Source organism: Camelina sativa, chromosome 20 (genome assembly GCF_030686135.1).
Source record: "Camelina sativa cultivar CO46 ecotype springtype chromosome 20, ASM3068613v1".
Taxonomy (NCBI): Eukaryota; Viridiplantae; Streptophyta; class Magnoliopsida; order Brassicales; family Brassicaceae; genus Camelina; species Camelina sativa.
The window spans coordinates 1297088-1312992 of NC_141899.1; the positions used below are offsets into that span (position 1 = coordinate 1297088).

A 15905-nucleotide genomic window follows, 5' to 3' on the forward strand; every position below is an offset into this window, starting at 1 on the left:
ACCTTTTTTGTTTTCTTCCTCAAGTCAGTGTATTTAATTTTTGAATAAATACACTGGACTTCTCAAAGATGCGATTACTCTGTTTCTTTCAGTATAGGATCCAATTGGGTCGGTCTGGGTTCCAATTGGGCTTCGATTTGGAAGAAACTGAGATTGGTGGGTTTATAGTTGGAACGGACCAGTACGGTACGTTGGATTAAGAAAAAACCGGTATGAATTGACTCGATTGAACCATTCGGTTTAGGAAATTTTTTAAATTGTATGAACTGAGGGAAGCCGGTTCTTATCTCCGTCTCTCTCTCTCTCCAGTCACCGCCGATTCTCTTACCGGTGTGTTTCATCTCTCTCCACCGTCGGTAAGATTCTCGTCAACCTTAATCCAAATAATAAGTTTTGCTATTTCATACTGTTTTCGTTTATGGAGTAAGGTTGTGGTCTCAGTTCATAGAGAATATGGGGCATAGGTGTTGGTGAATTGGGAGAAGAAGATTGTCAAAGTATCAACCTTTTAGCGTTTTCACCGTTTATGCGTTCTCTTGCGGTCTTTTGCTTCAACGGCTAGACGTAAATTGCCTCCTCCGGATATTTCTTTTGGTTAGTACTTAGTACTAGTAGTAACCTTAAAGATTGAGACTTTCTCTATACATTATACAAAGCTAGTGACTTGATGAGTATGTCTCATTCTTGACTTTTGTAGATGCAAAGTTCCCTAATTTATCTTATAAAGGGGAAGGATAAACAATTGTTGGAATCTTCTGATGAAGAAGACTCTCAGGTAAGCGATTTAGTGAAAGTTACTCTGCTGTTTGATCATTGAAGGTAGAGTTCCAAGCAGACTTTTGATGGAGTCAAAGATTCTCCTACAAAACTATCTCGATGACAAGGACTGAGATTGTGGATTTGATATTGAATGAGGATGAGGCTTTATTTGCTCTTGTCACTGCTCTTAACTTGGCAAGATACAAAGGCAAGTCATGTGAAAATCATCTTTGTTAGGTGACTTTACTTTTATCTATGCTTAATGATCGAATTGAATGTTCAAAGGTGTTTGTTCGCATTTGGTTTTATAACTACTGTATATGTATAACTTCTTTGCGTTCAGGACAGTAAGTGCTTTAGAGAGCTAAAAGAGTTTCTTCTCAAAGTTTGTCCAGAGAAGAATTTATAGCGAGTGATCTAGAACTACTCTTGGAGAAAAAGGAGAAAGATGTTGGTTTACTGGTATCTCAAAGAGTGATGAATCTTCCACCCCAACTCCTTCCTCCACTATATGATGGATTGTTCGATGAAGTCTCCCTGGCCACTGAAGACGAGGTATGGTTCTTTGAAGATAAATTAATTTAACAGTTTGAAGTTTCGGTTTATAGCCTACTGAAGAGCTTCGAGGGTCATTCTGCTTCAAGTCACTAAGATTTACAAGGTGTTTTTTTGTGTTCCCATAAGATTCTTTTCCGGTTTTTGAATCCTCTTTCTTGTTTTAACAATGTGATGTGGATTCTTGGTTATATAGTTGAAGCATCTCAAACAGAGAAAACCTTGTTGTAGTGAAGACGAACAGGAGGAAACAAGATTCCTTAGGCCTGAAGATCAAAGTATTCTCGAGGAACTTACCTTCACATTACCTACTCAACTTCCCTTGTGAAAAGAAAAAAAAAAGTTATACTCTAAACATTTGCTTTGAAATGTATTCAGCTTAGCTCTTGGTCCTTCACATTCCCTATGCAGTCGCAGCTTGTTACATCTCAAGAGGTAAGTTCATCTCTTGAATGCCAACATACTTTGCTTTGCTGGAATCACAACATAAGTTTGAATACAGTTGTTTCTGGTTTGTAATCTTTGGTTATAATGCCAGTTCTAGCAGTTGATGGGAATCATCAGTTGATGGGTGGAGTGATGGTAGTGGATGCACAAAAGATCCCTGAATTTAGACAGAAGTTGAAGTCCCTCATTGACGAACAATAATGAACATCTTCTTCTTCTTAAAGATTTCGGCTCACGTTGTTTATCGATCTCCGCCAGTTTTGATGAGATTATTATAGTGCTAAGGTTTTGTTGTTCCCCTGCATAGTACTGGAACTGAGACTATGTGATTCTTAATTGTAGACTTGGATTAGAAATAAAGGTAGACTTGGTTTATAATTAGATACACATTTGTACAGTTCTTTTCTTTGTAGTTACTACATTATCAGTTCTTAGAGATCTCGGAGAAACAAAACGCACGTGCTTGTGTAAACTTTTGTATTTGTACCTTTTGAAACTCAAATGAGATATTTTCAAAAGTGAAAACAGTAATGTTGACAAAAAGTATGTGTGGTGGTGGATCACGCCGGCTAGAGGAATACAGTGGTAAAAATATAAAACAATATGAATATACAGTAAAACTTATGTAAATTAATAATGCTGGTAACGATATAATTTTCCTAATTTGGTAAGTTTTCAAAAAAATAGATTTATAATTTAAAATTTTAATCATTATAAATCGTAATTTTAGAATCATTTACAAAAAAAACAACAATTATCATGATTCAAAGACTACATTAAAAGTAAAAGTATTGTAAATAAACTCTAACAAAAATTAATGTGTCTAATATACATATATATTTGACAAGTTAGATAATTATTAATTTATAATATTGACGGACCATATATTTACAAAAGTCTTTCAAAAAAATTCTATTTTATTATATTATCGAATTGTGTCAAAAATTACACTGACCATAAAAAATTATTAATTTATAGTGATTATTAATTTATAAAGTATTCGAGGTTTTACTGGACAAAAATGATCTCAAATCTATCTATCAACCAGAAATTTTCCTGCTAGATTGTGTAAATCAGAATCAAGACTGTGAACAGAAAATATGTGATTGCTATTATCTACTCTCTTCCTCAACTATTGGACTCTCTCAAAGGACAATTTTTCTTGTGATATTTTACTTTGGTTGCAAGACAAAACAAAAAAAGTTAAAGTGACACATGTTTTTTTGCAGCTTTCGCAGTACAAAAGCATCGCAGAAGAAGCTCCCTTCCGCAAAGATAAATTTTATAAAATAAACATATAACTTATTTTTTTGTAGTCTATTCACTTATCAATTGATTTTGAAATAAAAATAAAAAATAAATTTATTATATAACATAAACTCGCGTTGGTCCTATCCAAAAACACTCAAAAAATTGGAAAAAAGTACTAACAAACTTAAACAAAAAGAAAAATAATTTAACGAAAATCCCTATAGGAGGTTCTTGACTTCTTGTACGTTGTAAACAATACAATGTTTAGTCGTAGAAATTTTATTGAATTTACTTTCTTTTTTTAAATATTTGAATTTACTTTTTTTTTCTCTATATGATTGAGTTTACTTTGTGACTTTGTCTACTACATGTATGTCGAAATGTACTTCATCTCCACTTTATGTTGTTTAGACCATCATTAGTGGAGTAACCCACCATAGTTACTCTCACATTAATTAATTATATAAATAATTATAAATTAAGTAAAGTAACTCTAAGAGAACTTAAACAAAATCACCCTATTACTAGAGAACCCCAAAAGAAGGTTACTCAAGTATTTAAATCATAATTTTTTTAATTTTTGTTTATTAATTATCAAACTTTAATTATCAAAAATAATAAAACAATTATTTAATTTTTTATATTACATAAAATAGAAAACAATATTTTACAAATTTTAAAATATTAAACATATTTTACAAAATTCGGAATAGTAAACATATTTTATAAAATTGAAAATATTAAACATATTACACAGAATATGGAATAAGATTTATTGTGCAGTTGCACCAAATCCATGATGGGATTCCGTTGGATCGTAGAAATTGTAGTCATGTCGTTCGTCTTCCACTATCATGTTATACAGGATGATAGATGCTCTCATTATTTTTCCTATTTTTCCTTTATCCCAAAAAAGTGCGGGATTCTTCACAATTGCAAATCGAGCTTGCAAGACTCCAAATGCACGCTCTACATCTTTACGACATCCTTCTTGCCATTGAGCAAAGAGTTTTGCTTTTCGACCACGTGGAAGTGTAATAGATTGGATGAAAGTTGCCCATTTGGGATAGATACCGTTTGTGAGGTAGTACGCCATTTTGTATTGCCGTCCATTGACAATGTATCTAACTCTCGGAGCTCGGCCCTCTAGGATATCATCAAACACCGGGGAGTAGTCCAAGACATTGATATCATTTAACGAACCCGGTGGTCCAAAAAATGCGTGCCAAATCCATAAATCTTGTGATGCCACAGCCTCTAGTACGATTGACGGTTTACCAGATCCACATGTATATTGTCCTTTCCATGCAGTGGGACAATTTTTCCACTCCCAATGCATACAATCTATGCTCCCTATCATTCCAGGGAAACCGCGATGTTCTCCAATATTCAGTAATCGTTGGAGGTCTTCCGCTGTAGGTCTTCTGAGATACTCATCGCCAAACAGATTTATAACTCCCTCAACAAAATGTAGAAGGCATTTGTGGGAGGTTGTTTCAGCGAGTCGTAAATATTCATCCACCGCATCTGCCGAATATCCGTAAGCCATCAAACGAATAGCTGACGTACATTTTTGAAGTGCAGAAAGACCAAGCCTTCCAGTAGCATCTCGCCTTTGTCTGAAGTATGGGACTCCATTCTCAATAGCGGTAACAATACGAAGGAACAATGGTTTGTTCATTCTAAAGCGACGACGGAACATAGCGTTAGTGTAAGTCGGATTATCACTAAAATAATCATTCCACAACCGAGTGTGGCCTTCTTCGCGGTCTCTCTCAATGTGCACTCTTCGGATTATTGGAGCTGGTGGTACATCTGGGTGAGTGTAGTTGTATTGGATCTCCTCCACTATACTATCAACCTCCTCCTCTACCATTTCTTCAATTTCTTGATCAGAACTCCAATTAGACATTTTTTAGTTTATTTTGTATTGGAAATGGTTTTTTGTTGATATGATTTGAAGAATAGGTTGAGATGTAAAAAAAAGAAAAGAAGATGTTATTTTGAAGATGTTATTTTGTAACAAAACATGTGAAAATAAGAGAAAATAGATGAGAAGAATCAGAAGAGAAGAAACGGATGAGAAGCAAATGCAGTTGTGATAAACTTGTCCAATATATAGACTTACAAAAGACACACAACCAAATACAACATTCACGGGTTGGAGAAGCATGACTGTCCTTGCAAAAGACATATAACCCTTACAAAGGGCAAAAGACATACAACCCTTACAAAGGGCAAAAGACATACAACAAAAACAAAAGTGAAAAGCCGACACACATTACAAACAAAGACATTCACGGGTAAAAACATCAACACATTCAACCCGTGATAACATTCAAACATCTTCCATTCACTTCACATCAAACTTGTTTCCCTTCACGTGACACCAACACAGCTACATATGATGACCTGAACTAGATTGTACTGTCACTAGATTGTACTGTCAGTGAAAATATTACCTTCACAGGCACATTATGAAATCTAGTATCAACATCATACACGTGAAAACTGAAAAACAAAAAAAAAAGTCATATAAGTTGACAGTATTGTAGTGGTCAAACAATACTCATGAGAAAAGAATAGTTGGGTGTTGAGGGGTGGCATACACTAATGTCTGAACAACTTCCTCAAGCTTCCCATCCTTTTTCTTCAGATACATGACAGCCATCGGATCACTCTACAAAAAAAAATCCATCAACTTCTTAAATTAATGGGTGGGTGCAAAAACACAATGTTAAAACACAAGTTAAAAGGTAAACCTGTGATATACATAACATGAAACTGCAAAAGAAATAGTGTAAACTCATACCGGCTTCATCATACCGTTCTTCATCAACAGCTTGCATCATGTTCCTCAATAAGTCAAACTCTTTTGTATCAAAACAAGGCTGACCATTTGGCCTAACCCAATGAAAACATTGTTACTAAGTTTGTAAACTTATCAGCAAAAGAAAGGATCTTAAATGACTAATTTCACATTTCAAAGGATTACCTGTCTAGTTCAGTGAATAATAAACCATCTGAGGCATGTGTCTGCTTTAATAGCTTTCCCGAATCAATGACTCTCATTCCATCACTATAAGCTACATACTTGTTAACTTGAATAGGTACCTAAAAAGAGTGAGTATTGACACCATTTTTCAACAGTTAATATTCCGCTAATATGATCTCATGAAGAGAACTCTTGTGTGATTGTTTCTGAAAACATGGTTATGGACTTAAAGTAATATAACTAATTAATTATACCTTGCATCTAACAGCTATGTTAATTGCATCTGAAGGACGAAGATCGAAGCTAACACACTCCGACTTATTACCACCAACCTGCAATCCCATCATTCAGAGCAGCCTTAGTAATCCCATCTCTCCAAACAAATCTCAAAACCAATTGAACATCTAATCAAATCGATTTTAATCCTAAACCCTAACATTAACAACATGCAATAAGTAAGAGATGAGAAGACTTAACCTTCTCTCCTTATTCGTCTCCCAGTGGATCTCGCCGTCCGTTTAACGCCATCAGAACCGCCGCCGTCGTTGTCGCAGAAGGTGGTTGCTCGTCGTCACAACCGAAGCTTCCGGGTTAAGCCGATCGCAGTGTCCTACGCCTTCCTCAACTAAAGTATTTCTGTTTTAGCCGGAAAAATCGAAGATTTCGAGGTGAATCGAGAGATTTTTCCGGTTTCCCTTGTTAATCGTCGTCGAGTCGCCTTCTCTGTCGAGAGAGAAGGGAAAGAGAGACTCTCGAAACAAAGAAAAAAAAATGGGAAGAAAAAAGAAAATTATCTTTTGTATTTCTGTATCATCCAATACATGTGTGCCACGTAACGTTACTCTTGTGTTGCTTCAATTGCTAGCCAAAGAATCGATACTCAGGCTAATGGACCTGGATATACATTTTTTATTACAATTTTGGGGCCCAATCCAAAGAGAAATCTTGAGAGTACCTACCAGTAATGGTGGTCTTACTCCTCGTGAGTAACCTTAACACATGAGAGGGGACCTAGCACATATATATGAATATGAAGCGCACATTCGAAGCGCACAAACCAAAACCATACGAGGATCAAAAGCTTAACACATGAAAGGGGACCTAGCACGACTGCTCGACACGTTTACCAATCAAATTTAGACAGCCTTTATAAACACAAAGCCCTGAATATTTAAAAGTTTAGAATCTTCATGTGTTTGTACGAAGAACCAGTGGACTCGGTCCAAGGGTTAGTATGTTTTTATGGCCATCTTGTTATTACACGAAACATCAAACGTAACATGACAGGTCGTCTCTTTTAATCGTAAGGTTATTGCATGTTGGTTTGTCCTCGTGATTCGTTCTAAATCGAAATATGGAGGCTAATAATTTCCACTGATGGTTAATCACCAGGTTTGCGGCTTCGTACCGGTGAAATAGAAGATGTTAATGTACTTTTAAATCTATGTACCGGTAGATATAATTCTTTAGTTAATGTCTGATTTGAATGATGTGATTTATATGTGTACCGTGAAAATTAAAATGAAAGAAAAAAAAGCGCTCGTGTAAAAGTGGAGGAAGTCACTACTTGTGACAAGACTTGAGTTTGTGTAAATTATAGATCATTTAGTGAGTACTAATTAAAAAAAGATTGTACATACATATAATAAATTAATATACTTGAAAAGAAAAAAAGAAGAAATAAGATGAGCTAACACATGTATTTTTGGGCGAAGTATATTTAGATGTGGCAAAAATTTTGAGTGAAATGAGGGATGGAACAGAACAGAGAGTACGTGTTGATTTGTAATTACAAGGGCCACCCATTTTAAGAATAAACCTACTATCAGAAAATGCGTTTCACTTTTGGAAAAATACTTAACCATGAAAACAACTATAAGTAGCTAAACACAACACAGTCACACTATGTCTTACTGAAGCCCTAACACTCTATAATGTTTTAGTTCAAAATGATTCATACCCTAATACTGACACCATTTTTGGGAATGAATCATTTCTCATTATTAGGGAATGGAACAGAGCAGGTGTTGGATATGTAATAACACCAAACGAGGGGCCAGTCGTTTTATAAATAAACATATGTACTAATAATAATACAATGTGTTTTACTTTTGGAAAAATATTAGGCTATGAAAATAACCACAAGTGGCTAAACACAACACATGCACATTATGTCTTACTGGAGCCCTAAGACTCTATATATATAATAGTCTACTAGTTCACAGTGTCTTTTTCAGGCAAATCCTAAGGTGTTTGCATGCCCTTGATTTGGTAGTCAATCCATTTGCCTACGTAGGTGTACTGTATATATGTACTAGATGTATATACATCTTTTTATATACCCTTTTTCAGTTTTAGTTTAATTATTTGAAGGGAACATTGTAGTAAATTAATAATTAGGATTGAGAATTTTGGACTCAAAGTCTGTACTCTGTGGAAGCAATAACTGCTTTAGATTTTGTTATGACACATCCATGTGTAGGTAACCCTTATCCTTTCCAATTCGTAATCTATAGCTACGATAGTAAATTTAAGATATAGAGATTTCATATACATGTATCAACCATCTTTTCTTTATATAAAAAATGTATTTTCATTCTAGATAAATTGAAAACGCAGCAAGTAAATAAATAGATTTCTAATTTGGATTTTAAATAAAATTGAAAACAAACTTTAATGATTTTGTAGATTTGGTTACTTCTATGTTCGAATGCACAATAAAACCAAAAACCAATAAATATTCAGATCAATATTGCTTTCACTATCCTTAGGCAAAAATAAAGTAGAATAATTGAAACCATAATTGAACTAAACGTCGACTTCAATTGAAGCACTGAACTGGAACGAATAGATGATTATATAATATATGCTAAAGTTCATAAACAAGAATCCAAACTATGTATATACGAATAATCTAACAAAATCCAGAAAAGTTATAGTAGTATTTTGCTAGATTTTTTTGATATGATAGGGAATATATATATACATGTACCGAACAGTTCGGTCGGCGTTGAGGATAGATAATTGTAACAGTACTTAGCAGCTAACCATTCAATTAATGACACGTGACCTCTCTTGAGTTTACCGTTGAAAGTATTATTTTCCACTTGCATATCTCAAACATGCATAGGTCTATCATACTGAATGCTAGCCGTACTATACTATCAACACCCAAAAATAGCCAACCCATTTTCTCAAATTATTTTCTCCATCTGAACACTGAATGCTAATCTTCGTTGTTGTTAATCATATATTGCTACGCAGATAAAGGTAGTTTTTTGTATTAATATTACATATTGTAAGCAATTTAATGATTAAAAGAGTTTGTAATATAATGGTTATTCGGTTGAATATAATTATGTTTCCTTTAAACTCATGTCGATATACCAATAACTCGTACTATTACTTGCAGTTGCAGCAAAGTTTTTTTTTTTTTGTTGTCACAATACCAAACAATGAACACATGGAAAATACAGAAACGATAGTATGATCGCCGAGTAAGAAGAGAGGATCCTGTTTTAGAGGGTCATCAAGGTCTTGTCACTTTGACCAGAACCAAAAAAAAAGGAGTCTTCTCCGTTAATATAACTATTATTTTTTTCTTTTCCGTATTTCCACATTTATCATATTATAAGGTTCACTTCGTATGATGTGACCTATCAACAATTTAGATTTTATTTATTACTGATTACTTGTGCGGTGGTGGATGCTATAAACATGATATGCAATTTAGTTTTTATCGTGATTGTATCGTTATCAACACTTCTGTTTCACTAAATTGATATATAGAGTTTATGAAGTTGGTTAAAGAAAATTTTTCTAATGATCATTTGATTATGTCTTTGAAAGTGGACTTTAGCATAAAAATAGAATAGATTGGTTTGTGTTATTTTTATTCAAAGTACGGAATTTCATAACATAAATAAACATGTGATTACAACTTTTCTCCATCTCCTTTTCTTTGTTTTTTTGCGTTTGATGGACATTAGTGAAACTAGCGTTTGCGAGCTGCGGTTTCTCTTTGTGCGTTAAAGAAGACAGCCGCAACAGGGAGTCCGAGATCGTACTCGACCGCAAATTTACGAGTGTTGAAGTGATCTCGCGAAGGGATACTGGGGAAGATAACGCGTCTTTGCTTCTGCTTGAACAGAACGAACACAAACCTATGTATCCCTATGCTTGGCCTTGGCAATTCATAGCTCACCACCTCTTTTCCTATATTTCAATGCAAATCTTTATTTATAGTTAACATTTATATATATATAATATGCTATATAATTCAAGATTCACGACGAGGCCTTACCAAATGTAGCATCTGTTGTACCGGGAATGTTTGTAACGAGCCTATTGAAACGTTCAACAAATTAATGTATAAAAAAATTAACTAGGGTTTTAAAATTAAAGAAGTACAATTGATATAGCAATGCATATGGGATATGGGCCCAAATAATAAACAGGAAAGTAAAGAAACGTACCAGTGCAGGTGTTCTTTTAGAAAGGGGTCACTAGGACCTGGAACATCTGGGTCTATCATCACCTGTTTTGCATTTCAGTTGAGTTTTTACCATCAATAACAAAAAAGGTAAAAAATGGAATTGATTAAAAACTAATGGTATAGTTTATAAAATCATTATACTGTCCCTAATTCTTTTCCCCAAGGAGTCAGAAAATGGAAAACATTTAAGAGGAAAAGGAAGTGAACAGTTTGATATGTTTTGGCAAAAACCAGCAACCCCAACATCATTTTGATTTTTATATATATACATACCAAGGTGAAGAAGGATCTGAGATCACCACCATAGATCTCAACTCTAGGCTTGGAGGAGACAGAGGAAGGAAAGAGCTCATGGCCATTGGAGACTTGCTTCTTGTTATAACTCACATTCATCTTAGTTGTTGGAGTGAAGAAATCAAGAACATCTCCTACCACTCTCCCCACTATCAATGGCTCTATCACTCTAGTTCCCATATTCTCCATTTTTTTTTTTGGTTAAGTTTCTTTCTCTTTCTATATTTAATTGTGGGTTAAGTAAACTTAGAGAAAAAGAGAGGTTTGTAGTGATGTGGAGACAAGGACGACCAAGACGTCTATTTATAGGGCTTTTCCAACTTAGAGAGAGAGAGGAGAGAGAGAGAGAGAGAGATTAGGGGCAACCTAAAAGATTAATAGACATCAATTCCTAATAATTACGTGTTCTAACCTCATTTTTCACTTCTCAATTTTTTTTGTTTGTCTAAACATATATACTACTAAGTTACTAACGGCCGGCCTCATCTTTTAAGAATTTAAGCGACTGACTTAAGGTGACTGAAAAATTATAAATTTAAGAAATATTAATACTATCACACATAACCATGATAATGTTTTTATAAAGAATTAATTATTGAAAAAATACAGCGTTCAGTAGATTACAATAACTACATAATTTGTGAAGTGTTCAAAAAAACTATGATTTGAAAATATTTTTTTAGATAAAGGCCATTCTTGAGGTTTTTTTATTCATTATTTGAGTGCTTCAGCAACATTGTCAAATCACGGTTTCAACCCCTATCTATGACCATAACTTTATATATGAACCAAATCGCTAGATATTAATCAATAATTGAGAGTTCACTAATCTATAGAATCCTAAAAATCTTTTTGAGTCACCAAGAACAAAAACCACTGGAGCCCAAAATTCGACAAAACTCGTAGGTAGCTAGACATCTCGGCGAATAAATTAATTCAAGAGCTATAATTTACTCATTGGTCCATGAATTCAAAAATAGTTTTCACTAGAAAATTTGATTGGCCAAGAGAATTAAGGAATTTGTTATATTAACAGTGTCATCGTACTTTGATTCTATTTACAACTACGGATAAAATTATTGCTCAAAGGTCATTTCACTGTCGTAAGATGGGAGTTTTTGTCCTTTTGCATTATTAATCGAACTAATCAAAATTAACTGTAGTTACTATGAATTTTAAATATTATTAAGGCATTAATCGTATATCATACAAACAAAGGCGTCGTGTAATAAAGTGGTAAAAAATCAAATCAATTTTGCATTGCCAACTAAAAACAAGAAAAAAAAAAAAAAAAAAACAAATCACTTGAGGTTATAAACAGAAAAAAATATCGTAGATTTGGGCCTCCTTGCTCGTGGAACGACAACGCATTGACGAATCGATTCTTCCAAAAGAGAAACATAGATGAAAATCTTATCTATAGAAATCAGTAAATCCTTATACATGGCTTCTCTCTGTATAATTTGGTTACAAAACCTTCAAATTTCTGAATGTTTTTACAAATGCATAACTTTTTTTAATCATAATCTGAAATACATTAGTGTGATGTGATGGAAATAACAAAATCCCTAGAGTAATTATTTAAACAAAACAAACACGAAAGGTTTTCTGGAATATAATTCCTATTATGGTTTATGGATTCTCCACTAAACAAAGAAATTAATTTAATTTCTTAATATAAGCAAGTCTTGATTGATACTTTATTCAAATTGGGTAATTAATCAGAGAATAAAGGCACAAAGCAAAATAGATAAACTTATTATATAAAACCTGATCACATCAGTCACATAAGACAAATTCTCCAACAAGAAAAGAGAAACAACATCAATGCGTTCAATTTTAGACAAGTAGACAAACGTATCAATTAGTCTAGAAAGCTTAATCCAAAAGAAGTAGCAACAACTCATGAGTCATGACCAATTTCCAAAAATGTTTTAACTAAAACGAACAAAGTCGTTTTACGATAACCTAAGTATGGGAAGAGTGACAACGTAGTAGGGATGTTGTTACTCAATGGTTTAAACTGACCCGTTTCAAGTCTAAACTCAATGCATGACTAAGATCAAGGTCAGCCTCAAAACGGACCAGGACAAAAGAAAATGATAGTGATGAGGTATGAGATATTTTGGTTAGAAAAACTACTTTAAAGCATATCATTTTTGGGCTTGTAGTTTCCTATAGCAAATGTATTATCTTTAGTTGTCTCAAGCGACATTATGGAGAGCTTGAACTAGTTTAAGCCAGATCAGTGAACAATACAATATTCTTCTTTGTGTCCACGACTTGGGTTGATGGCAAAACCCTAAGTTAAGAAGCTAAAACTCAAGAACTAGTTTCCCTTGGTTTGGATTGAAGCAAATGGAGGATGCAGAACAAATTCTTGACGTGAGTGATCAATGTCTATCACATTTCTGACCATATCAAAAAAAAAGGTTAACAGATTTGGAATAACAAAACAACCAGGAACACTTAATAATAATCCAGCAATTGTCTTAAAGCAACAACAAAATTCATTCTCAAAAAGCATAATTAATCACTAATCCAATCAGAGAAAGCAAAAGACAAATAGCCAAAATGTTTTCTTGATTCCGGTTTGTAGAGTAGCAGGAAGAAGAAGAATCAACGGAGTCTTCTGGCTTCTCTCTCAGACTCGAGCAAGGTTAAGATATCACCTTCCCTCACTGGTCCTTTAACATTCCTCATGATGTAACGATCAGAGTCAGTGAACTTGACTCGAACCTGAGTGACCTGACCCCTTGAACCAGTCCTACCCATGACCTTAACCACCACAGCGTGCTTAATCTGAGAATCCATTCTGATAGAATAATACACCAACCAAGAAGAACATTTACCATGAGAAATTCACACAACACACCAATACATAGTTTCATCTAAAGCTAGGGATTCTTCTAATCACATTCAGAATAACTTGTTACAGAAGCTAGGGATTCAATTATGTATCTAACAAAACAGAGGATAATTCTAATGACAACACAGAGTTAGCCGAGAAAATAATGGTACGAGATTGCAATCGATTCCCCAGATGGATAAAACAGATAAGATTCGGTAAGCAAAATGAAGAGAAACCTGTAGACGAAGGCTGACGGCGACCGGAGAAAAGAGCTTGGCGGCGTGAGAGAGGCAAAAACCCTAATTTTCGCAGAGACGCAAGAATGAGGGATTCCTTTTGGTTTTTATAGGCCTGCTTAATTTCGGTACTCGGGTTATCGATAACCGTATCGGTTTAGACATTTTTAAATTTTATTTTCGCCTAGCCGGTATACTATTGGTTCTTTAACCTGTTGCAATTTTAAAAATTAGCATGCGTATTACTGTACCTTTTTTTGTAGAGCATAGACGACGTATTTGTCTGTTTGACCAGAAACCAAATATTAATTTGTCTTTCCAAAAAATTATAGTTAAGTTATTCAGTTTTAGGATAAGTTTATAAAAACATTACATGACATTTTGACTTTAGATTTACCAAAAATGCTTTAACCAAATCTGCTCGAGGAATACTCATATTGCATTACACAAGGTTCAAAATAAAACACCCTACTAAGAAATGTCAGCACGATCAAGCATATCAATCAAAGTCATTTTTCTTGGAAACCTAGGAGGAAGCCTCAAGATCATAGCATCTTCAATGTCAATAGGAAGATGAGTGGCAACAATCACAATCCCTCCCTTTTTCCTATGCTCTGCAATGATATACTCAAGCAATCTAACACCTTCGTCATCCAAAGCAACTGATGGTTCGTCCAAAAGCCAAATCGGTCTGTCTATAGCGAGTAGCCTAGCCAGTTGCAACCTTTTCCTCTGACCCATTGACAACATTCTTGACTTCTCTTTCACCAACCTCCCTAAACCCATTAGCTCCAACGCCGGTTGTGCTTTGCCGATTTTATTCTCGAGAAGTTCAAACCATTGGACATTGTCGAGTACTGTGAATCTCTCTTTGATGGCGTCTTTTAAAGAGATCCAGTTGAGTTAGAGTTTGTACTGTTGGAAGATTCCCGATTGAGTTATGTCGTGACCGTTCCAGAGGATTTCTCCAGCAGATGGTTTTGAGAATCCAGCTAACATTCTCAAGAACGTTGATTTACCGGATCCGTTGGTTCCAGTTAAGACAAGTGCACCACCGTCATGAAGAGATACGTTCACATGTCTTAGAATCTGCTGCGCGTTTCTCATACAAGAGACGTTTTGAAGAAGAAGCCGCGGGATTTGAGGCCTCCTCATGGACATTGTTGGGAGAGATGATATTTCACACCATTAGAGTAAATCTATGAACAAAAAAGGCAAAGAATTTTGTGTACAATAAGTTCAGAAACAGGATTGATCATAGAAGATATGAGTGCTAAATCTCTATGTCTAAAGAAACAGAGCAGCCATTAAGACTTAAAGAGTGTGCAAATCTATAAACAAAAGCTTTATGAATAGTATAGCTTAACTTCAGATACTAAATGAAATGCATACAAAATCAGCATCAAACAATACATAGTTTCATGTAAAGCAATCAAACTTTATAGAAGAATCTTCTAATCACATTCAGAATAACTTGTTACAGAAGCTAGGGATTCAATTATGTATCTAACAAAACAGAGGATCATTCTAATGATTCAACACAGAGTTAGCCGAGAAAATAATGGTACGAGATTGCAATCGATTTCTCAGATGATACAACAGATAAGATTCGGTAAGCAAATGAAAAGAAACCTGTAGACGAAGGCTGACGGAGCTTGGCGGCGTGAGAGAGGCAAAAACCCTAATTTTCCCCAGAGACGCAAGGATGAGGGATTCCTTTCCGTTTATTGATAGCCGGATCGGTTTAGACATTTTTAAATTTTATTTTCGCCTAGCCGGTATAATTAATTTGGATTGCACGAATCCATCCATGACGTTTACTTACATCATCTATTAGTCCAATTCTTTTGTTTTTTCCTTCTTCTTTTCATTCATTTTAGTAACCAGTCTTTGCTTTATTAACTTAGTGGATGAGGGGTCTTTTTTAGAAACCAGTCTGAGTTTTAAGTATCAGAGAGGAGAGTCTATTCTAGACGGTCCGGTGAAGATCATTTGCTTGTAAGAAGGCTATGATCATTAAAG

The 15905-nt window shown here is 34.6% G+C and overlaps 3 protein-coding genes and 2 pseudogenes across 5 annotated transcripts; 1 reads left to right on the top strand and 4 right to left on the bottom strand.

The window, feature by feature from the left end:
• Positions 1-68: 68 nt before the first annotated feature.
• Positions 69-2233, top strand: LOC104768569 (protein BCCIP homolog; annotated as a pseudogene). The gene is made up of 7 exons (XR_015593340.1): positions 69-181; positions 486-594; positions 698-971; positions 1108-1420; positions 1511-1592; positions 1693-1749; positions 1853-2233. The product of XR_015593340.1 is annotated as a protein BCCIP homolog (transcript).
• A 1551-nt stretch (positions 2234-3784) lies between these two features.
• Positions 3785-4888, bottom strand: LOC104774005 (uncharacterized). Its single transcript, XM_010498672.2, has one exon. It carries the CDS (start codon positions 4886-4888, stop codon positions 3785-3787), a length of 1104 nt encoding a protein of 367 aa, XP_010496974.2.
• Positions 4889-9861: 4973 nt separating this feature from the next.
• LOC104768571 (protein TERMINAL FLOWER 1-like) lies at positions 9862-11116 on the bottom strand. The gene is made up of 4 exons (XM_010492576.2): positions 10776-11116; positions 10483-10544; positions 10311-10351; positions 9862-10222 (listed from the first exon to the last, which is right to left on the bottom strand). Exons 1-4 carry the CDS (start codon positions 10983-10985, stop codon positions 10002-10004), a joined length of 534 nt encoding a protein of 177 aa, XP_010490878.1. The 5' UTR covers positions 10986-11116; the 3' UTR covers positions 9862-10001.
• A 2128-nt stretch (positions 11117-13244) lies between these two features.
• On the bottom strand, positions 13245-13974 carry LOC104768573 (small ribosomal subunit protein eS28z/eS28y). Its single transcript, XM_019241681.2, has 2 exons — positions 13884-13974; positions 13245-13611 (listed from the first exon to the last, which is right to left on the bottom strand). The coding sequence occupies exon 2, from the start codon at positions 13608-13610 to the stop codon at positions 13416-13418; it is 195 nt and encodes a 64-aa protein (XP_019097226.1). The 5' UTR covers position 13611; positions 13884-13974; the 3' UTR covers positions 13245-13415.
• Positions 13975-14262: 288 nt separating this feature from the next.
• On the bottom strand, positions 14263-15628 carry LOC104768572 (ABC transporter I family member 1 pseudogene; annotated as a pseudogene). The gene is made up of 2 exons (XR_015593883.1): positions 15516-15628; positions 14263-15082 (listed from the first exon to the last, which is right to left on the bottom strand). The product of XR_015593883.1 is annotated as an ABC transporter I family member 1 pseudogene (transcript).
• Positions 15629-15905: the final 277 nt, after the last annotated feature.

Excerpts from the sequence above, each read along its gene's own strand:
- LOC104768573 (XM_019241681.2), bottom strand. The coding sequence starts at position 13,610 with ATGGATTCTCAGATTAAGCACGCTGTGGTGGTTAAGGTCATGGGTAGG.
- LOC104768571 (XM_010492576.2), bottom strand. The coding sequence starts at position 10,985 with ATGGAGAATATGGGAACTAGAGTGATAGAGCCATTGATAGTGGGGAGA. Across the intron at positions 10,545-10,775 it reads TCAGATCCTTCTTCACCTTG|GTGATGATAGACCCAGATGT; the intron begins GTATGTATATAT and ends AATGCAAAACAG. Across the intron at positions 10,223-10,310 it reads TACAACAGATGCTACATTTG|GAAAAGAGGTGGTGAGCTAT; the intron begins GTAAGGCCTCGT and ends ATTGAAATATAG.
- LOC104774005 (XM_010498672.2), bottom strand. The coding sequence starts at position 4,888 with ATGGTAGAGGAGGAGGTTGATAGTATAGTGGAGGAGATCCAATACAAC.